Source organism: Pantherophis guttatus, chromosome 2 (genome assembly GCF_059756535.1).
Source record: "Pantherophis guttatus breed Tessera chromosome 2, ASM5975653v1, whole genome shotgun sequence".
Classification (NCBI taxonomy): domain Eukaryota; kingdom Metazoa; phylum Chordata; class Lepidosauria; order Squamata; family Colubridae; genus Pantherophis; species Pantherophis guttatus.
In genome coordinates, this window is record NC_142064.1 from 258,382,602 (window position 1) to 258,405,861 (window position 23,260).

At 42.2% G+C, this 23,260-nt stretch overlaps 1 protein-coding gene across 1 annotated transcript; it reads right to left on the bottom strand.

Moving 5' to 3' along the window:
- Window positions 1–4,052: 4,052 nt before the first annotated feature.
- On the bottom strand, window positions 4,053–21,761 carry LOC117667889 (E3 ubiquitin-protein ligase TRIM39-like). The gene is made up of 8 exons (XM_034421514.2): window positions 21,652–21,761; window positions 17,280–17,826; window positions 13,270–13,365; window positions 9,498–9,728; window positions 8,351–8,373; window positions 7,152–7,270; window positions 6,275–6,307; window positions 4,053–4,927 (listed from the first exon to the last, which is right to left on the bottom strand). Exons 2-8 carry the CDS (start codon window positions 17,682–17,684, stop codon window positions 4,410–4,412), a joined length of 1,425 nt encoding a protein of 474 aa, XP_034277405.2. The 5' UTR covers window positions 17,685–17,826; window positions 21,652–21,761; the 3' UTR covers window positions 4,053–4,409.
- Between the last annotated feature and the right edge of the window lie 1,499 nt (window positions 21,762–23,260).

The window sequence follows — 23,260 nt, forward strand, 5'->3', positions numbered from 1 at the left end:
CGTTCCGTTTCTTTCGGTTTTGCAGAAGTTTGGCTGGTTGGAGGACATAAGGAAGATGGAAGTTTTTGCATGCGGCCTTTGCATACAGTAGATTTTTTTTAAAAAAAAAATTGCAAATAGTGTGGGATGATTCATGAGATAATTGGAGGTGCTTTTATTTTATTTTATTTATTTTATTTATTTATTTTATTTTATTATCTCCTAAGTAGCGATTCTGATGTGAAACATAAGAATTAGTATATCCGGATTAATGCAAGGGAAGTAACTGCTTGCTAGGAAAACTTTACTGCAACTTTGTTCTGAGGAGCAATGGACAAAAATTGAAAACGAGCAATAAAAAAAAATGGTAATCGTGACACTTCCACGAGGCACCCAATTCCCTTTAGTCGATTGAGGATACGTTATCCTGAGAACAGAACATAAAAATGTGTGGGATAATTTAGGTCGGATGTTTTTAATGTTAAAATATGTGTTAACGTAAATCTTGAAACTTTCACATTTTATTTGTGATTTACTGCTTAGCAACAATTATTAATGGTATTTAATGTTTTAATTGTAAACCTTTCAACTGAGATTTGCAAGGCAGTGTAGGAAGAAATATCCTTCTGGGTTCAGCTCCAAGTGGGGAAAAAGACACTGGAAACATGGAGACTGCTTGGAAAGATGGTTTAATGGTGGACAGGATCACATGGTTTGAGTTCCTGAACAGAAAAAGGGGGCAGAGATGCTGCGCATAATTGTAAACCTCTCAACTGAGATTTGCAAGGCAGTGTGAGGAAACTTTACTTTGAAGGGTGGAACGTGTAAATATTTAAAATCCTTCAGTCGTTTGTATCTATAACAGTTGAATTGGCCTGAATCAATCCAGTATTGAATGAAGACCTGTTCATTGAAAATATGCACCATAATCCAGCTCATTAATAATGGACACATTGGGGGTTTCCCCCCCAATTATTCAATCCAGGACTGACAGAAAAGAACTGGCCCAAAGTCCCCATCCAGTTTCTCCCAACTCCTACAACACCATGTTAATTCAGTGGTGCAGTGACTCAGACTGTCACAAAGAAAGGGGTCACACTATTCTCCAAAGTTCAGATGCATGCAAGATAAGAAGCAATGGATGGAAACTAATCAAGGAGACAACCAACCAAGAACTAAGGCGAAATTTCCTGACAGAACAATTAATCAGTGGAACAACTTGTCTCCAGAAGTTTTGGGTTCTCCAACTCTGGAAGTTTTAAAGAAGAGATTGGGCAGCCATTTGTCTGAAATGGTTTCCTGCTTCAGCTGGGGGTTGGACTAGACTAGAAGATCTCCAAGATCCCTTCCAACTCTGTTATTCTGTTATTCCCCACTTCTGTGGTGGGAAGGGGATTCAAACTTGGGTCTCCCCACTCCAAGTTCAATACTTTCACTGCTATACCTAGATGAGTGAGAGAGAGAGAGAGAGTCAGTCAGTCAGATACCAACAAAACCACAGGTCGATTCCTTAAATACCCCAATCGTAGTTTGTTTCTTTCACAATCTGGATCAGAGTTTCCCAAATGCACTCACATGTGGGACAACTTCCCTCATTTACAGACAGCAAACCATTTTAATTGGCAATGATGGGAATGTGGTTCATTGAGGGATCACTTAAATTGGGAAGCCCAAAATGGAGTTCTTTTTCTGTATTTCCTGCTGGGTGACGGGCAGGGGTATATGAATTTTATTATGGAATTTTATTATGAGACAACCTTCCAGTGGGCAATTGTAACATCAATCTTTATTACAGTCACAGACCAGCAAATGCAGCTGTAATGTACTTTCTCTTGAGAAACTTAAGTGTTAAGGGACAGAGTTACAATGATGAAATGCAAATACATTTTTTTATTGAAGCTCTGTTATTTCTAAACCCTTTTGATTAGTTATTTTATTTCACCAGATTCTGAAATAAATAGCATACTGTTAAGTTTTATCCTCCAAGAACTGAGTACTTTATCTGCACTTCCCCTGCATGAGATATTATGAGAAGTAAAAGAAAAAGATGACAGGAAGTGAACTCTGTATGCAGGCAATACACAAAGACATCCAATAGGAATTATGATGGAAATAATAATAGTAATCATGTTAACAAGTCCCTTGGGCTTTCATTAAACAAATTGAATATGCTGGAGTGGGTCTTGCAAATGGAGAGTGTGAGTTGATTTTTACAGTAAAGAATTAAAGTCCAGGCTCTCTAATTTAGTTGCTCGTTCCCTTGAGGCAGCTGCTCTATTCATCTGTCCTCATCAAAAAAGCCTCTTGGGAAATTGTCTTAAAAGTGACAGAAGTTAGAGAGTTGGTATCCAAGCAATGCTTATTGGCTTCATAAACTGTAGTTTCAAATGCTGAATAATGGTAAAAGTTCCCCTCGCATGTGCTAGTCGTTCCTGACTCTAGGGGGCGGTGCTCATCTCTGTTTCAAAGCCGAAGAGCCAGTGCTGTCCGAAGACGTCTCCATGGTCATGGGGCCAGCATGACTAAATGCCAAAGGCGCACGGAATGCTGTTCCCTTCCCACCAAAGTCTCTATTTTTCTACTTGCATTTTTTACGTGCTTTCGAATTGCTAGGTTGGCAGAAGCTGGGACAAGTAACGGGAGCTCATCCTGTTACACAGCACTAGGGATCTGAACCGCTGAACTGCCGACCTTTCGATCGACGAAGTCTTAAGTCACTGAGCCACCGCGTCTCTTAAAACGCTGAAACGCTGAATACTTAACAGCTGTTGGAAGAAATATCCTTCTGGGTTCAAGTGGGGAAAAAGACACTGGATTCATGGCAATTGCTTGGAAAGGAGTTTTATTGATGAACAGGATCACATGGCTTGAGATCCTGGGCAAAAAAAGGGAAGAGATGCCGAGCTCTCTGGCTTTGAACTTCCTGGGGCACAGGAAGAGTACCCTGATTGGTTGCTGTCAGAGGTCATAGCTAGCTTTTTAGGTTGTCTGTGTGTTAAGTTTGGTTAAATCTTGCTGGGTAATGCAATGAAGGGCAATTAAATGGCTCTGCCTGAAGGAGGTAGATCTTTGTTATGTAGAATGGACTGGCTCAGGCCTTAATGGCCCATTAAAAAAAGGGTGAGTTTCTGCCTCCCTTTTAGGGTAAATATTCTGCCCTTTTAATATTTCCTAAAATATTTCATTTTTCTAGGAGAGGGGTGGATTTTAACTTCCTACACTGCAGTAAAGGGAAGGCGGGACTTTCTGAAAGAAAGGCCTTTGACGTAATCATTTAGTCTTACCGTATTAAATTCTGGATCTAAATATGAGCAAGTTATATAAGTCTGTGGAGATTCTCAGTCATCCAGGTCATGATTGTCCCAAAGGTGCTTTTTTCGAGAGACAACTGGACAAAGTACCTTGAAAAAGGACCTTTGGGACATGAGCAAGTCTATCTTTATCCAAAAGAAAAATCCTGATCTTAACATTGAATCCTGTGGAAAGAATGATCAAACTCAGAAAGAACCTCCAGCCATTGCATGAAGGATAAGAAGGTTTCAAAACAAAGCCAACAGTGCTATTGTAACTTTGAACGGTCGTGAAATGGAACTGTTGCAAGGAGAGGACTACAGATAGTCCTCAACTTACAACAGTTCATTGAATGACTTCGAAGTTAACAATGGCACTGAAAAGAGTGAGTTATGACCCTTTTTCACACTTAACAACCATTGCTGCATCCCGATGGTAACATTATCCAAATGCAGGCGCTTAGCAAGTGACTCATATTTATGACATTTCCAGTGTCCCCGGGGGGGGGGGAGGTGTCACATGATTATCTTTTGCGACCAGCAAAGTCAATGGGGGAAGCCAGATTCACTTAACAACCATGTTATTAACTTAACAACTGGAATGATTCACTTAACAACTGTGGCAAGAAAAGTTGTAAAGTGGAGCAAAACTCATTTAACAAATGTCTCGCTTAGCAACATACATTTTTCAGGTCAGTTGTGGTCGTAGATCGAGGACTAACTGTACTTGCACAATATTTTTCTAAAGCTGAAAAGAAAAAAAAAAAGGAAAGGAAGCAGACATAAACTCAACCAGTTTTTAATACATCTCAGCAATGAAAACCACAACAATCCCACCACCTTGAGTTTCAGATACACAAACTTAAAACGTTAACCCGTGCTCTATGTGAAGTGTACATTTAGAGTTTGCTTTAAAAGCTTCTCCTGTTTAAAAAAAAAAATCCTTTGGAAAGATGCTTGGTTAGAAGCAAGAAGCTGGCATTTTGAAAAAAATTAGAATCGGACAAGAGTCCAAAAATAAAAAAAGGGGGCAAACTAAAGGTGTGGTTGATGTGTTGCTTGTCTCCTTTGTATGGATGCGTCATGAAAATTGGAGTGTGGGGCTTTTAAAAACCACCGACGTCCTTCCTTCCAGCCAGTTTAGGGAGTCAGTGTGAGAACAGCCTTGTGAGAGAGGTGAAAAAAAGGAACAAAGGCCTCTTTGGAGACCGTGCTTGTGTAGGTATGATGGAGTATGCTTGCTTCATCGGCGTCAAAGAAAGACACATGCTTCCCGACGTAATTAAAAAACACCCGAATCCTTCTCAGCTCCCGATTGGGTTGCAGCCGAGAACAATTTGGAGAGTCAAAAGCAAAATATTCATTGGCACGCTTCCCGATGGCCCAAATGCCACTTTTGGGCTCAATGGAGATTGCATTCTTCCTCTTCACAGATTTTCGGGCCACACCCACAGTCCATTCCCCATCGTTGCCCATGGAAATGTCCCAATAGTTCCGGCCCTCCTTTAACTCCTCACAACCCAGCACGCTGTGGCTCGTGTCAAATCGTTTATGAGTCTTTGGATAGTATTGCACCTCGTTTCCCAGAGTCACGCTTTTGCAGTCCTTCGATAGGATGAGCAAGGGATGAGCCGTCTCCTTGTCTAAAGTTATCACCGCTGGAAGAGGGAAGAAGTAAAAGATGGAGATAAGCAAGCATGACAGTTGGGAGAGCAACTATGTTTCCCCAAAAATAAGACCTACCTCAAAAATAAGCCGTAGCCCGATTTTTAAGCGTGAGCCTAATATAATCTCTACCCCAAAAATAAGACCTAGTGAAGCAGCCCAGGCGGGAGGCCATAGGAGGCTGGTCTTCATGCAGAGGTACCAGCAGCAGATGGAAGCAGAGGCACGGGGCGGTCCCAACACATGGTTTAAGGGAAAGCCGAGAGCGGGTGGCAGCCACGGGAGGCTCATCTTCATTTCTCTTGGCTTCCCTGCAGCCCACGCGGTGCATCGGGATCACTTGCCTTCTACCCCACCCCACGCCTCTGCCTCCGTCTGCTGCTGGTACCACTGCACAAAGATGAGCTTTCTGTGGCTGGCCACTCGCTCCGGGTCACTGACTCTTGGCTTTCCTGCGTAGCGCATCTGGATCGCCTGCATCCCCTCCCTTCCTTGCCCCTCTTCCTGCTGCTTGAACAGGTAATCAACTCACCTGTGCTGCGCGGGCTGTGCAGCCCCAAAGTGTGCCGACCAAGGGGCCAGCGGTTATAGAGGTTATTACAATTCAAATAAGGATGTAATTTAAGACAGATATATATAGAATTAAAATTTTTGTAAATATGTTTGTTATGATAGAGATACCGATATAGAAAAGCTGTTATTAGTATAAAATTTTTGATATGTCTTTTTTAGTGTTTTTTTTTTAGTGTTGTGTTTTTTTCTACTGTATGTTTTATATGTTGGAATTTCAATAAATACTATTTTAAAAAAATGAGAGAGAGAGATAAAAGAAACTCTAGCCAATGAATAAAAAAATAAATCCATAATAAATAAAACCAATAGTTAAACAATATAATCATAGCCCCACCTCCCTCTCTAAAACCCATCTTTAAAGTCACAGAAAGCTGGTGTGATCAAATGTGGATTCTCTTCCATCCTGTCTCTGAAAAGGCATGTATGGAGGCAAATAACTTTTTTTGAATTAAATGCTATTAAGATGGCACGAAAGAGGAGCGGTATAGTGGCTTAGAGGTGGAGCTCTCGTCTCACAATCAGGAGGCTGTGAGTTCAATCCTAAGTAAAGGCAGATATTTTTCTCTCTGGGCACAATGACCTGCTGAACAAAACTCCGCATTGGCGACAGGAAGGGCATCTGGCCAATAAACACTCAGCTCCATTCTGTTACCCAGACTCTACCCCGCAAGGGATTATGTTAAAAGAAGATGATGAAGATGGCAAGAAAGAGGTCTTGAAAAGCCTCCCTCTCTCCTAACTTTGTCTATGCTAGTCTGGAAACTTACCTTGCTGCAGGGACAACCCCAACGGCAGAGTTTCTGGAGAAGAAAACAAAGTCTGATCATGCAAATTGTCTTCATTTGTTCTTTTTAATACTCTCTATTACTCCCCCTGCTGGCATGCAGATGGCCCTTCTTCTTAAGTCAACAGTTCCCTTCGTTTTATTTCAATGCAGCACCAAATAAGAAAATAACTGAGCTGACTTTATAAAGCACACAGGTATGCAAAATAGCAAAAAAAAAAATCCAAAACTACAATATAAAGCAGTGTTTCTCAACCTTGGTAGCTTGAAGATGGGTGGACTTCAACTCCCAGAATCCCCCAGCCAGCAATGCTGGCTGGGGGATTCTGGGAGTTGAAGTCCACCCATCTTCAAGCTTTCAAGGTTGAGAAACACTGATATAAAGGAATTTGTTTAATGGGGCTTGGGGTGATTGGTGTGTAGAAGCATGACAACCAAGAGAGCCTGGTACTGGTAGTCCTCGATTTACAACCGTTCATTTAAACGACCGTTCAAAGTTAACAACAGCATTGAAAAAAGTGACTTATGACCGTTTTCCACACTTACGACGATTGCAGTGTCAGCATGGTCACACGATCAAAATTTGGATGCTTGGCAACTAGCAGGTATTTAAGATGGTTGCAGTGTCCCATGGTCATGTTTGCGACCTTCTGACAAGCAAAGTCAAGGGGGAAGCCAGATTCACTTAGCAACCGTGGTATTAACAACTGCAGGGTTTCACTTAACAACTGTGGCAAGAAACGTCATAAAATGGGATGAAACTCTCTTAACAACTATCTCACTTAGCAACAGAAATGTTGGGCTCAATTGTGGTCGTAAGCCGAGGACTGCCAGTATATATTGGCCAGCGTCTTCTTTACCTTGGAATTGATTGATGGCACACTTCAGAAAGATGTTAGCATCCCAAACATTCCATAATTCCCATTGATGGTTAGGAGGGAAAAGCTTGAGATGTTGCAGAATCTCCTTCTTTTTACACCTGGTAGGAAATGGGGTATTAATTCACTTTCTTTTTTTTTTTTCATTTATTTATTCATATACTAGCTGGATGCCCGTGCTTCACTACGAAATTATGTGCTCGGGCTTGATAAATTGAGAATTGCAGTCTGAAACTTAATGTAGAATGTGTAACTCCGTAACATCAGTGTGTTAATATAATGCAACTGGCAGTTGGAACAGAGGGGGAGGGGGAGTAGAATGTCCCAGCCCGCAGCATCCATCACAGGGGTGGGTTTTACTTACCTTTACTACTGGTTCGCAACAGGATTGCTCGCGAGCGTGCCTTGCTTCTGCACATGCAGAACATCCAGGGCAGTGGGCAGGGCCTTCCGCCAGTTTTACTACCAGTTCTTGTGAACCGGTCTGAACTGGGGGCAACCCACCACTGATCCATCGGTATTCATTTGGCTAGCATCCTGTCAGTGTATGACAGAGTTGAGGGGTGTTTGGAAACTCAAACAGTATGAATAGAATAGAATAGAATAGAATAGAATAGAATAGAATAGAATAGAATAGAATAGAATAGAATAGAATAGAATAGAATAGAATAGAATAGAATAGAATAGAATAGAATAGAATAGAATTTTATTGGCCAAGTGTGATTGGACACACAAGGAATTTGTCTTGGTGCACATGCTCTCAGTGTACATAAAATAAAAGATACGTTCATCAAGAATTGCTGTGTGAGCAAGGAGACAGGAAGGAGGCTGGGCATGGCTTAGCTCAACTGTTCTGTAGTAAAGCTGCTTTCTGCTGTGAAAGTAAAACTGAAACTGAAACTCCTCTCCTCTGCTTGTGTTTTGCATTTGGAACAGATTTCTTTTCAGGTGGGGAGGGGGAGTAGAACTCCTTAGCACCAGAGCATGTTAATAATAATATAGGAAATACTAATGCTCTGATGGTCACTTCGAAAAATCCTTTCTTAGGGAGCGCCTAGAAGCCAAGAGGAACATACGTGGCAAATTTCAAGTTTGTAGGCTTTACGGTTCTCGAGATTTCGTGATTACGGCGCAAGTGGTTTTCGCTTTTATATATATAGATTGTTTTTGGATCAACTTACCTCTCCAGAGTGCTGCTTATATCCTAGATGAAAAAGAAAACAATTTCAGTACTGGTCACAAACCATTCTGAAAGTTAAAATGTTGATAGCAACTCATAGGCTCCAACTGGTGCAGAATGCGGCCGCGCAGGGGATTATGGGAACAATGGGGTGCTCCCATGTGACACCTCTCCTGCTCGAACTGCATTGGCTCCTGGTGGTCTTCCGGGTGCGCTTCAATGTGTTGGTTACCACCTTTAAAGCGCTCCATGGCTTAGGGCCTGGGTACTTACGGAACCGCCTTCTGCCACCGATAGCCTCCCACTGTCCAGTACACTCCCACAGAGAGGGACTCCTCAGGGTGCCATCGGCCAGGCAATGTCAGCTGGCGACCCCCAGGGGGAGGGCCTTCTCTGTGGCAGCACCTGTCCTTTGGAACAACCTGCCCCTGGAGATACGTAGGATCCCAGATCTCTGTGCTTTTCACCGTGCCCTTAAAACTTTTTTATTTCATCAAGCTGGGCTGGCTTGACACACACACACCCTAGATATTTTTAATTATTAATTGATTTTAGTTGGGGTGTTTTAAATTTTATATTGGGTCAAAACTTGTTTAATTCTTTTAAAATTAATCTTAAATTTTGCATGTGATGTTTTTATTCTTGGCTGTTCACTGCCCTGAGTCCAGTAGGAGAAGGGCAGTATAAAAATCTAATTAAATAAATAAATAAATAAATAAATAAATAAATAAATAAATAAATAAATAAATAAATAAATAAATAAATAAATAAATAAATATAGATGAGAATTTTGTTGCTGTTCTCTTCACTCTTTCTAGAGTTTCAACATCTTTTTTATATTGTGGCAACCAATTGGTTCTCTGATAGGCCTCAGGTTCCCACTCCTACTAGGAGGAGGGTTCAATAAATACAATGTGGAACATACTTCTGAGTAACCCATCTAATATTGTGCCAATGGGAACACATGGCCTGTGGCAGTTTAGATGCAATTAAACTACGACTCCCAGCATTCAACACCTTTTGGCTGTTGGGAATTGAAGTTTACTGTCTGCAGAGCCCCAGGTTTCCAACTGATAAATAATGAACACAGGAGTAGAATTTAGTTATTTTGGTAATAAACGTCTCCTAAGAAATATCTACCAGCTTACCTGCAGGAGATCATTTGCTTGCTGACCACATTTCTTTTGCAATTCTCGCATCATCTTATCGCAAGAAGAGAATTCCTGAAAAAGCTCATCCATTCGTTCCTCCCGCTTCTGGGAAACATTATTTTCCACCTCGTTGATTTTGCTGATCTGAGTATGCTCTTCACTGTTCAGAAAGCGGCGTAGCCCCTCAAATGTATCCTCCATCTCTTTCTTCAAGGTCTCTGTTGATTTCTTTCGGAAGTCCACAGAAAGAAAAAGGTGTTAACCCTGAAGCTGGCCTGACTTCAGTGCTGACACACTGGAGAAGACGGATAGGGAGGGGGGAATAGAGAAATTGGGGTGTTGTAGTCAAAACAAAATGTTTTCTCTTGGGAACCAAGGACATTCCTGCAGGTGCTCGGAAGGAGGGGACTGGAATCACCTAGCAACTGGACAGTATCCTGATTGGACCATGTGACTATTGTTTTGAGAAAGTGACAAACTTTTACTTTGAATTAGGTGGAAACCGCGGGAATATTCAGAGTTGGTTTTCACCAGCCTGTGCCAATATGACATATCCAATTCTTTGAGGAAATTGCCTGCCTCAGAGTTTTGTTTGCTATGGGTATGTTACTTGGAACTCTGACACTCTCTGGGCAGCTTACCATGTCAGCATTATTTGTCTATTGCCCTTAACAATCTGGGTCCTCATTTTATCAACCACAAAGGGATAAAAGGCTGAGTCAACCTTGAGCCTCGTCAGGATCGAACTCATGGCTGTGGGCAGTTAGCCTGCAATACTGTACTTTAACCACTGCACTACCAGGGCTCCTCCAAACATCCTGCAAGGCACACAAATATTATTTTCTGACAACTGTAAATGAAGAGAATTAATGACAATCAGGCCACCTTGTAAATTCAAAACCATGGTGAGTGAGTTCTGAATTCAGGACTTTCTGGCTTCTTACAATCCCTTCATATGTCCTAGCATTTGTCCATAAATGAGAGGTAGTCCTCGACTTATTCCTGAAATGGGGACCAGAATTTCCATTACTAAGCAAGACAGTTTAGTGCCCAATTTTATGACCTCTTTTGCCATGGTTGTTAAGCAAATTCCTGCCATTGTTAAGTGAACCGTATTATTGTTGACTAGCTCTGATGATGTTATCTAGTTTGGGTAATGAATACATCAGGGATCAATATATTCTCTATCTAGCCCTACGGAAAAATCAGGTGGAACAACAGCTGATGACTTCTTTCTATCGGTCTACGATAGAAAGTGTCCTCACATACTGTATAACAGTGTTGCGGTCCACCAGCAGCCTACGGAGCTGGCAGCAGAGTCGAACAGTGAGGAGGCTGGGGAGGAACATGGGCCAGTCCTGGAGTCTGGGGAAGGCTCGGACGAGGGCTCTGCGTCGGAGGCAGGGAAAGGGCCATGTGGGAGGTACGTGCTGCCTCCGGAGCCTCTAGAGTCGGACCTCAGTAAAGCAGAGGAACAGGGAGAGCCTGTTCCCAGTGCGCGCATGTGCAGAGCTGCCAGAAGGCAAGAACAGTTAAAACAAAAGGAACAACTTGGGAGTAGGACTTGAAGATGCTTGGCCCCTCCCATAAGACTTAAAAGAGGAGCAAAGGCACATGGGCCTTTGCAGGAAGCAACGTTGTTAATTCTATGCAGTTTAAAGTCTGAAGCTCTGTTTAATTTTGGCCTCTGTGTGGCTTTGCCAATTGGCAGTGTGTCAAGGGAGATAAAGGTGGGTGACTATCAGCCTTATCCTGAAGGACTCTTTACAACTATTAGGGACTCATCTGTGACTGAACAGAATTCACAGCTGTTAAAATAAAACAGGCTTTTGGGACTACTCATGTGTTTTACTGACTCAGGAAGCCTAGGTCAGAACAAACAGTACGGTATGCTGGTTTAACAGCTGCGGACAGGAAGGCACTACAGAGTGTGATCAATTTGGCACAAGAAACCACTGGCTGCCTTCTAACACCACTGGATGACATCACCAGGTCTTGCTGTTTCAGCAGAGTAAGGAAGATACTTAGGGATGATTCACACCCCGGCCAGTGTCTCTTTTCACTTTTACCATCGGGCAGAAGACATTGAAGTAAAGCCAGCCGGACAAACAGGTTTAAAAACAGCTTCTACTCATGGGCTGTCAGACTCCTAAACACAATCACAATCACTCCACATACATATGGAAACGTATGACTATGTTTTTTCCCCCCAATTACTTGTATAAGAATTATTCTCTATACCAGTGATGGCTAACCATGATTGCCGTCATGTGCCAAAAGTGGGGTGAGTGCGGGGGGTCCCGCACGCACGTGCCCACACCCATAATTTAATGTGCCCCGCCCCCCCCACCCATGCTCATGTGACTCACCCCGTGCTCCCCCCGCTTTTGGAACACAATGGCATGGTAGGCCAGGTAGGCCTGTTTTTCGCCCTCCCCAGGCGCCAGAGGCTTTTTTGGAGCCTGGGGAGGGTGAAAACGGTCTTACCCACCCACCCACCCACCCCGGAGGCCCTCTGGAGGTCGGAAACGGCCCGTTTCCCGACTTCTGGTGGGTCCGGAAGGCCCAAAAATCAGCTGGCCAGCACGTGCATATGCGCTGGAGCTGAGCTAGGGCAATGCTCACATGCCCACAGATATGGCTCCACATGCCACCTGTGGCACACATGCTATAGGTTCGCCATCACGGCTCTATACTATTCATGTTGTCTTGTATTTTCTGTTATGGATTGCACCAGTAGAGGCTAAACCAATTTCATTTTATACATGATGTACAATGACAATAAAGGCTATGATGATGATGATGATGATGATGATGATGATGATGATGATTTGTCAGGGTTCCAAGTAACACCCCCAACGAAAGAAAACTCTGAGGCTTGAGTTTCCTCAAAGTTCCCTTTTATTAGAGATGTCATATTGGCACAAGGTGCTGGTAATCACCTATAAAGCCCTACATGTCTTAGGCCCAGGGTATTTAGCAGACCATCTGCGGCCAGCGACTGCTCCCCATCTCCCGGTGCGTTCCCACAGGGAGGGCCTCCTTGGAGTGCCGTCGGCCAGACAATGTCGGCTGGCGACCCTTAGGGAGCGGGCCTTCTCTATGGGCGCACCTACCCTGTGGAATCAGCTCCCCCTGGGGCTCCAGGTGGCCCCTGACCTTCGCTCTTTCCACCGTGGCCTTAAAACATGGCTATTCCGCCTGGCTGGCTTGGACTGAAGGGGTTTTAGAGGGGATTTTAATGGTTTTTATAGTTTTATTGGGTATTTTTAAAAAACTGAACTTTGTGTGTTTTATTGTTGTGAGCCGCCCTGAGTCCTTTCGGAGATAGGGCAGCATATATGTTCAAATAATAAATAAATAAATAAAACCCAAATCCGAAAGCTTCCAGGTTCAAGTCCATGCCAGCACCCACATGTTTATCACATGGTCCAATCAAAGCACCATCCCAATTGGGGATGCCTCCCAGTTCCAGCCGTCCAGGTGCAGGGCAAGTTGTCCTTGACTTTCTGAGAAAGGAATGTTGTTATGACTATATATCACCCTGGCTCTATACAATCCCCCCTCCCAGTTTCCCACAGTAATAACTGTGTCAGGCCTGAAGATCCAACGAAAAAGATGGCGCTTCAGGCCTGACATCATCATCATCATTATTATTATCAGATTCCTCCAAACGAAGGATGCCATTCTACACATTTACGAATTAAAAGTAATTTGCTTTAAAAAAAAAAATCTTACATAGTGACTTGCCAGCAACATCAACACTTACGATTACATCTAGGCTTTCTTTTTCTATACACGTTTTATTCCTCAGAATTGCACTTTTCTGATTCTCTATATAAACAAGGAACTCGCGGAAATAATCCTGGGGGGAAAAAAAAACATAAGTTTGTTCAGAAGGTCATCTGTCATTAATAACAGGTTCCTTCATTAAAATCAGTAGGCAAATTGTTTTAGTTCCATCTCTTTTGCTAATTTATAAAGCCACCACTTCCTTCATCACAAACAAACATTTCTTGAACGATGGCCTATTTTTCACTTTTTCTTTTCTTTTTTTAAATAATATTTATTAAATTTTCAAACTTAAAATACACAGTACAAAAAATAGAGAAGAGCAAAAAATTGAAAACCATAACACACAACAAAAACAAACAAACAAAAATAAACACATCAAAACTTAAACACTAGTAACAGCTTTTCTACAATGGTATCACGATCCTAATTAACTTCCATGCACCATTGTCCTTTTTTTTCCCTTCCACCCTGTAAAGATCTATATATTTTACTTATATCTTTAATATTATACATTTCTACATTCTTGTTATACACATTTTTATTTCACTCCATACATTTGTTATTTATATATTTTATAGTCGTACTCTTCTCTCCTAATAATCTTTATTCTTTATTTCTTTCTTTTTTTAAAAATTTGATTTATATGCCGCCCTTCTCCAGAGACTCAGGGCGGCTTACAGTGCGTTAAGCAATTTCTAGTCTTAAGCCATTTATACCATTTATTCCATATTCTATAATAGTCTCTTCTTTTTCTTTAATTTCTTTTGTTAATCTGTCCATTTCAGCACATTCTAAAATCTTATCTATCAATTCTTCCTCATTTGGAGTTCTTTCTTGTTTCCAATTTTTTGCATATACTATTCGTGCTGCTGTTAAGATGTGTAGCATCAAGTATGTGTAGCATCAAGAGGAATGAAATGAAGACATAGGGGGGGAAAGACAAAATAACAGAAGGAAGACCATGATGAAACGATGCTTAAAAATGATAAGATATTTATATGTTGTATGTTATGTGAATGTCATATATGTGTTATAATAAATTACAAATTGCCCAAAATAGCTGGACCAAGAGGGAGATACTATAAAAGCAGAGTCATGTTAGATAGGCTTTTTGATTAACTTGCAGATAGTCCTTGACTTACAACAGTTAGTTTAGTGACCATTCAAAGTTACAACGGCACTAAAAAAAATGACTTATGACCGTTTTTCAAACTTACCAATGTTGCAGCATCTCCATGGTCACAGGATCAAAATTTGGGTGCTTGGCAACTGACTCGTATTTATGATGGTTGCAATGTCCCAGACTCGTGTGATCACCTTTTGTGACCTTCTGATAAGCAGAGTCAATGGGGAATCCAGATTCACTTAACAACCGTGTTGCTAACTTAATAATTGCAGGGATTCACTTAAACTAATGTGGCAAGAAAGGTCGTAAAATGAGGCAAAACTCCCTTAAGGACTATCTCATTTAGCAACAGACATTTGGAGCTCAACTGTGATCGTAAGTTGAGGACTACCTATATTTTATTAAAAAGCAGATGATTTTGAGAGCTGTAATTCACTTAAAATGGGACCAGTAATTTGGTGACATATGCCTTAACTCAACCATGGTTTAGGGTAGAGGTCTTCAAACTTGGCAGCTTTAAGACTTGTGGGCTTTAACTCCCAGAATGCCTCAGCCAGCAAAGCTGAAGAATTCTGGGAGTTGAAGTCCACAAGTCTTAAAGTTGCTAAGGTTGGAGACCCCTGGTCTAGATTTGTACATCCTACTGACCTATTTTTTTTTAGCTTTCCCAGGCAGAACAGAGACGAAACATGACTAGATAGCTAATTCTACTTTGTTGTAAAGCTATAGTAACAGAATCTTGCAAGTCTGAAAATAGGATTTCCCCCCCATCTCCTTTACAGTCTGAAAAATAAAGGAGGGTCCCCCCTGAGCCTCTTTCTCTGCCCATTATGGACCTACAGGGTATGCCCTCTGTTATCTGACTGTTCCCTAGGCCAGAGGTCTCCAACTTTGGCAACTTTTAAAGACCTGTGGACTTCAATTCCCAGAATTCCTCAGCCAGCAAAGTCTAGGCAGCCTTTCTTCATTCTGCATTTCAAGGTCTTTCTCACATTCCATTACAATTTGTTAAATAGCACCAGCTGCCTGCAATTACTGCAAGTTCAAATCTCACCAGGCTCAAGGTTGACTCAGCCTTCCAAGGTAGGTAAAATGAGGACCCGGATTGTGGAGGCAATAAGCTGACTTTGTATAAAAAAGAACACTGCTTGGGGGGGGGGGGGGGGCAAAAGCCCTACTAAGCAGGTATATACAAAAGTATGAAGGCTACTGCTTAACGCACTGTAAGCCGTCCTGAGTCTCCGGAGAAGGGCGACATATAAATCAAACAAACAAACAAACAAATAAATAAATGAATAAATAAATGTATTTTGCAAGCCTTACAAATGCTTGGGTTGCACATATTAAGTCAAAACTAAGCAAACCCAAATTAAACTTTAGCATAATGTGTGAAGCTTGTTTTGTTTAAGCTAAGTTCCTGTAAACTTAATTGCTTATGAATAAAGTTATCCTAGCTAGGAAAACTAGTATATGTGAAGCTCAGTACATACAGCTTTCCATAAAAAGTTTATGTAAGGAAAAGAAAAATGAGCTTGCAATTCAGTATGAGACTTCAGCTGTATTGAAACTCAGGAGATCAAGTAATTGGGGCAATTTCAAATAGTTTTGTAAATACAAAGCATTTATGCAAAGGCACGTAGTACAAAGTTTGTGCACACTGCAGAGAAGAGAGACAATATTTTCTCACAGTGAGGAGCCAAGTTTTGTGTGACTGAACAGAATCTGTGACTGAACAGAATTCACAGCTGTTAAAATAAAACAGGTTTTTGGGACTACTCGTGTGTTTTACTGACTCAGGAAGCCTAGGTCAGAACAAACAGTACGGGATGCTGGTTTAACAGCTGCGGACAGGAAGGCACTACAGAGAGTGATCAATTCGGCACAGAAACCACTGGTTGCCCTCTAACGCCACTGGATGACATCGCCAGATCTTGCTGTTTCAGCAGAGTAAGGAAGATACTTAGGGATGATTCACACCCTGGCCACTTTTACCATCGGGCAGAAGACATTGAAGTAAAGCCAGCCGGAGAAACAGGTTTAAAAACAGCTATGCAGGCTGGAGAATTCTGGGAGTTGAAGTCCACAAGTCTTAAAGGTGCCAAGTTTGAAGACCTCTGATTTAGGTCTTCAAATAATGGGAGGAAGTAGCACTACATAACGAATTTACCATGTGCGTCTGAAAGAAAAGCTCTTTAGAAATCAAACAATCAAATAAATTAAAATCTGAGCTTGCATCCTGCAGTACTTATAAATAAACCATTAACTTATCAAATCATTACACCACCGTCTAATAAACTCTTTTGGAAGGAAAAATATATGCAACAGACTACCTGATTTATTTGTCTTTCATGCATTGCAATTCAGGGAGTCAACATTCTCCAATTTGGCATTTTGGTTTTTTACTCAACGAATGGAAAAGAGTTCAGTTTTTAAAAGGTTTCCTTCATTTTTAAAAAAGAAATCCATTTTCTGGCACATTTAAGTCACTGTTTCCCACCCACCCCTTGGTAACTTTAAGTTGTTGAGGTCCTTGATGTTCTCTGAGCTTGCTTGTTTTCTCGCGGTTGTTTCATTACCCAACTAGATAACATCATCAGTGCTACTAGTTACCTAGTTTGGATAAGGAAAGAAGTCTGCATGAAAACAAGCAAGCTCAGAGTACCAAGGACCCTTCCTTTCAACCCTGAGCTACAAATATTCTCCTTTTAAGATGTGTGGGTTTCAATTCCCAGAATTCCTCAGCCAGCTCTCATGCCAGGTTTTGTCCACATTTTATTTATTTATTTATTTATTTTGCAAAAACAGACCATAATTATTCCATTATTATTTTAGAAACAGAGGATTCCCCATCCACCCACCTTAAATTCTTGGGTTGCTTGCTCCAAGGAGATCTTGACGTGACCTTCGTGATCTTTGGATCCAGCACACCACTTGCAGAAGGCGGCTTGGTGATTCTTGCAGAAATATTCCCAAGGTGCCTGATGTTGCTCACAGGACTCTTTGCCTCCTGCCTCCTGCTTCAGCTGTTCGAGCAACCTTGCAAATTTTTCCAGGGATTTGTTTGGGAGAACACCCTCAGCATCAGTGACCATTTTGCACTGAGGGCAAGTGTATTTCAATACAAACTCCCGCCAGTATTTCATAACGCAGTCGTGGCAGAAATTGTGCCCACACGGAAGCATCACGGGATCTCTGAAATACTCCAGGCAAATGGAACAGGTCACTTCCGAGCAGAATATCTTGGTGGTGATTTCCTGACTCATGGTGCTGATGCCGAGAAGCTGAAGGCCGGTTTTGTTCTTCCCAGAGGATGGAATAATGCTTGCGCATATACAGTTAGGGAGAGTTCTGGGTTTTTTTATTATTATTTACTTATTTATTTTTGCCACTCCTGCAAAGGTCAACCTGTACAAAAGGAAAAGGAAATTAGGGTGAGATGGGACGGTCGCTCATCTTGTTTGCTAGGATTGTCTTCCAATCCCACCAAAAAGCTTAGTTCTTAACAGAATAGCAGAGTTCCCCTGGATTAGAAGACTTTCCTTGGAGGTCTTTTAATCAAGGTCTTTAATCTTGTCTTCCAATCCCACCAAAAATCTTAGTTCTTAACAGAACAGCAGAGTTCTCCTGGATTAGAAGACCTTCCTTGGAGGTCTTCTAATCCAGGGGTGTCAAACTGGATTTCTTCTAGGGCTGGATCTGCATTGTAGTTCTCCTCCGTGGGCCGGCTTGGAGAGGAGACGGTATAGACGCCTCCTGCAGCACTCCGCCGGCCAAAATGGGGCGGGGGGGAGGCATACGAGGCCCCTCCGCACTCCGTTTTCGGCCTGGGCAGCCTCCTGCAGGCCAAAACAAGGTGAGGGTGGGGCTGCCAGAGGCACTGTGGGCCCGTTTGTTGCTATTCCAGGGCAGCCCCACGGGCCAGATTTAAACACTCTGCACACCAGATCCGGCCCGCAGGCCTTGAGTTTTGACACCCCTATTCTAGTGCAACCCTCTGCTCAAGCAGGAGAACCTACACAATTTCAGACAAATGGCTGGCCAGTCTCTTTAAAAGCCTCCAGTGATGGAGCACCCACAATTTCTGAAGGCAAAGTAATTAATCTCAGAGTCAGGAAATTTGTCCTTAGTTCTAGGTTGTTTCTCTCCTTGATTAGTTTCCATCCATATCTTTTTTTTTTTACTGCCTTCTGGTGCTTTGGGAAATAGGCTGACCCCCTCTTCATTTGTGGCAACCCCTCAAATACTGTTGTTAACAACAAATAGTTGTTAATCAAGATAGTCCTTGATTTAAGGATTGATTTAAAAGTTAAAATACAACTATAAAACTTCAATTTTTTTTCTTTACAAAAAACAAAGAAACAAGACATTAAAAAGTGCATTAAAAAAACTTAACACATATAGCCCCCAACTTACAAGAGTTCATTTAGTGACCAAAGTTACAACAGCACTGAATAAAGTGACTGATGACTATTTTTCACAATTACCACTTTTGCTGCATCTCTGTCATCGCATGATCAAAATTCAGATGCTTGGCAACTGGCTCATATTTATGACAGTTGCAGTGTCCCGGGATCATGTGATCCCTTTTTGTGACTGTCTGACAAGCAAAGTCAATGGGGAAGCCAGATTCACTTAACAACCCTGTTACAAACTTAACAACTGCAGTGATTCCCTTAACGACTGTGGCAAGAAAGGTCGTAAAATGGTGCAAAACTCACTTAACAAATGTCTCACTTAACAACAGAAATTTTGGCCTCCATTGTGGTCGTAAGTCGAGGACCACCTGTACACATAAAAAGGCTTACAAATAATCTTTCCGTTATCACTAAAATTCATTGAAATGAGTTCCATCCACATATCGGGGCACATACAACTGATGAAATGCTTTCAGACACAGTTAAGTTTTTCTCCTCCTTAAAAAAAAAACTTCTTTTACTGTCTCACAAAATTTAAGGGAGAAAACTCTCTTTTCACTTAGACACACACCATTCCTTCAGAATTGGGGGCAAGAATTGGAGGAAATTAAAAAAAAAACTCAATTCTTTCCATTCCATTCACCATTTGACTCTGTCAAAAAATGTCTGAAAATTTGAATTAGGTGTTTGAAAGTCTACATAAAATAGTGTTTATATGGCCTCTTCAGGACGGAGTGGCTCAGTGGCTAAGACGCTGAGCTTGTCAATCGAAAGGTCGGCAGTTCAGCGGTTCGAATCCCTAGTGCTGCGTAATGGGATGAGTTCCCGTTACTTGTCTCAGCTTCTGCCAACCTAGCATTTCAAAAGCAGGTAAAAAATGGAAGTAGAAAAATAGGGACCACCTTTGGTGGGAAGGTAACAGCGTTTCATGAGCCTTTGGCATTTAGTCATGCCAGCCACATGACCAGAGACGTCTTCGGAGAGTGCTGGCTCTTTGAAATGGAGATGAGCACCGCCCCCTAGAGTCAGGAATGACTAGCACATATGTGCGAGGAGAACCTTTACCTTTTACCTTTATGGCCTCTCCATCTTGTAGCAAATTCTGGGCGGTGTACAAGCAGAAAATAAACCATTTAAAATAAAACATATTTAAAACCAAATATACAGGTAGTCCTCAACCTACGACCACAATTGAGCCCAACATTTATGTTGCTAAGTGAAAAAATTGTTAAATGAGTTTTGCCCCATTTTACGACTTTTCTTGCCCCATTGGTTAAGTAAATCAACAGTTGTTAAATTAGTAACATGGTTATTAAGTGAATCTGGTTTCCCCATTGACTTTGCTTGTCAGAAGGTTGCAAAAGGTGATCACTGCGACCGTCATTTTTTTTTAATTTATTAATTTATTAATTTTTATATGCCGCCCTTCTCCAGAGACTCAGGGCGGCTTACAATGCGTTAAGCAATAGCCTTCATACTTTTGTATATTTTATACAAAGTCAGCTTATTGCCCCCACAAACCGGGTCCTCATTTTACCCACCTTAGAAAGGATGGAAGGCTCAGTCGACCCTGAGCCTGGTGAGAATTGAACTCGCAGTAATTGCAGGCAGCTGGATGTTAAATGCTGCCTTAATAGGAGGCATTAGCCTCCTACGCCACTCAGGCTCATAAATGTGAGTCAATTGTCAACCATCCAAATGTAGATCACGTGATCATAGGGATCACACAATGGTCATAAGTGTGAAAAATGGTGCTAAGTCCCTTTTTGCAGTGCCATTGTAACTTTTAACAGTCACTAAGCAAATTGTTGTAAATCACACTACCTGTAATTGGTTCTAAATATTATTTAAAGTCAAATAACCACTTAACTATTAAACACTAAAATAATACTTTTTAATTTTTACTATTAACATCATGTCATCTCCCACAGCAATGCAAATAAACAACACTGCAATTCATTTATTAATTATGCTGCGTTGCACATCATTACATCATGGCATGGAGGCAACTCATTTTGATCCCAAAATCTAGATGAGGGAATAGAAGGGGGACTCATCGAATTTGCAGATGACACTAAACTGGCAGGAATAGCCAACACCCCAGAAGACAAGCTCAGGATCCAAAAAGATCTTGACAAACTTGAACAATGAGCCCTATCCAACAAAACGATATTTTAATGTGGAGAAATATCAGTGCCACTTTATAAAAACCCTAGTAAGACCACACCTGGAATCCAGTTTGGGTCACCACATTACAAAAAAAGATGTCGAGACTTTGGAAAAAGTTCAGAGAAGAGCAACTAAGATGATCAAAGGCCTGGAGACTAAAACATACGAAGAACAGCTAAAGGAATTGGGTTTGGCCAGTCTAAAAAAACGAAGAATTAGGGGGTGACATGATAGCAGTCTTCCAGTATTTGAGGGTTGCCACAAAGAAAAGGGGGTCAAATTATTCTACAAAGCACCAGGGGTGGGGGGCAGGACAAGAAACAATGGTTGGAAACTAACCAAAGAGAGAAGCAACCTGGAATTAAGGAGAAACTTCCTAACAGGGAGGACAATTAACCAGTGAAATAATTTGCTTTCAGAAATCGTGGCTGCTCCATCACTGGAGGTTTTTTAAGAAGAAACTAGATAGCCACTTATCTGAAATAGTATTGTTCTTCTGCTTGAGTAAGGGGGGCTGGACTAGAAGACCTCTAAGGTCCCCTACACTTCTATTCTATTCTAAGGCAAAGAGAAAACCCGGAGCCATTCAACAAACCAGATTGAAGACCGAGAGAGAAACCCTGTTTAACTATATATATATATATACCCAAAGCCAGAAGCAAAACGTCCAGACCCGGCTGGTGGAAAGAGAAAGGCAGAGCGCGTTCAGACACGCGGAGGATGACACGGGCGCCACTACACAGGAGGAAAAAAAAATCGAAATCGACCCCTCCCTTTCATAGGAGGCCAAGCCTCCCCGCCCAACCAGCCGCTGGCCACGCCCACCTAGAATCCTCAGACTAGAATTCTCGAGCTTTCCCCGCCCCTTGCCTTTGATCTTTCCGCTCGCCCGCTCCCACCTACGCGGAGCCGCTACCCGCGTTTAAGACTTTGACTCCTCCCACCGGTGCAGCTGAGCCAGGTGGCCTTGGAGCTGCGATTGGGCCAAATTGGCTACACTGGTCAAAGATGGAGCGCTTCTTTCCCGCGTTTTAGGCGTTTTCTTTCTTTCTTTCTTTCTTTCTTTCTTTCTTTCTTTCTTTCTTTCTTTCTTTCTTCTGTGAGGGAAATTGGAAATAGATAGTCCTCGATTTACCGCAATGGAGCCCAACGTTTCTGTTGTTCAGCGAGACGTTGGTGGAGTTTTGCCCCCTTTTACGACCTTTTCTTGCCACGGTTGTTAAGTGAATCGCGGCAGTTGACAAGTTACTAACCTGGTCGTTAAGTGAAGCTGGCCTTCCCCCCCCCCCTTGACTTTGCCTGTCAGGAGGCTCAGTGGCTAAGATGCTGAGCTTGTTCGGTGGTTCAAATCCCTAGTATAGGTCTCCTGCATGAGCAGAGGGTTGGAGTAAATGATCTCCAAGGTCCCTCTGTATACTGTTACTAAGTGGAGGTCGCAAAAGGGGATCGCATCAGTGGTGGGTGGCTACCAGTTCGCTCCAGATTGGGCAGCGGAGGCTCCGCCCACCCGCCTGGATACTTCTGCACATGCGCAGAAGCATCGCGCGCGCTGAGCAAACCAGTAGCGATGGGTTTTGAAACCCGACCCTGGGACCCTGCAACCCTCATAAATATGAACCAGTTTCCAAGCATCCAAATTTTGATCCCCTGACCATGCGGATGCTTGCAAAGGTCGTAACTCTGAAAAACAGTCCCAACAGTCCCTTTTTTTCAGTGCCGTTGTAGCTTTGGTCACTAAATGAACTCTTGTAAGTCGAGGACTACCTGTTTTGAAGAAACAACTCCCCCCCACACACACACACAATTAGTAGGCTTGGAAAGACTGCCTCCTCCTGTTTTCTAAGGGTCTTTGAATTTTGATGTTGGAGAATATTTCTGAGGACTGGTGGACAGCCAAGAAAACAATGGATAACCTAAGAGAGTATTTTTCAACCTTGGCAACTTTGAAGATGTGTGGACTCCAACTCCCAGAATTCCCCAGCCAGCATAAGGAGTTGAAATCCACACATCTTAAAATTACCCCCAGGGTTGAGAAACAAATCAACTCGAAGAGTTCTCGCTGGACGTATAAAATAAATGATCAGGTTTGAATTACCCTGCTTTGGACACATTGTAAGAATCTAACTCTCTACAGAAAGCTCCGATACTGGGAAAAGTGGACGAAAATAGGACCAGCAGGAAGTGGGATGGACACAGTGGTGATGGGAGAACCTTTGCAAAATCTGAGGGACCAAGTTAAGGATAGATCATCATGG

Excerpts from the sequence above, each read along its gene's own strand:
- LOC117667889 (XM_034421514.2), bottom strand. The coding sequence starts at position 17,684 with ATGAGTCAGGAAATCACCACCAAGATATTCTGCTCGGAAGTGACCTGT. Across the intron at positions 9,729-13,269 it reads AAGAAAGCCTAGATGTAATC|AAATCAACAGAGACCTTGAA; the intron begins GTAAGTGTTGAT and ends GACTTCCGAAAG. Across the intron at positions 8,374-9,497 it reads AAGCAAATGATCTCCTGCAG|GATATAAGCAGCACTCTGGA; the intron begins GTAAGCTGGTAG and ends TTTTTCATCTAG.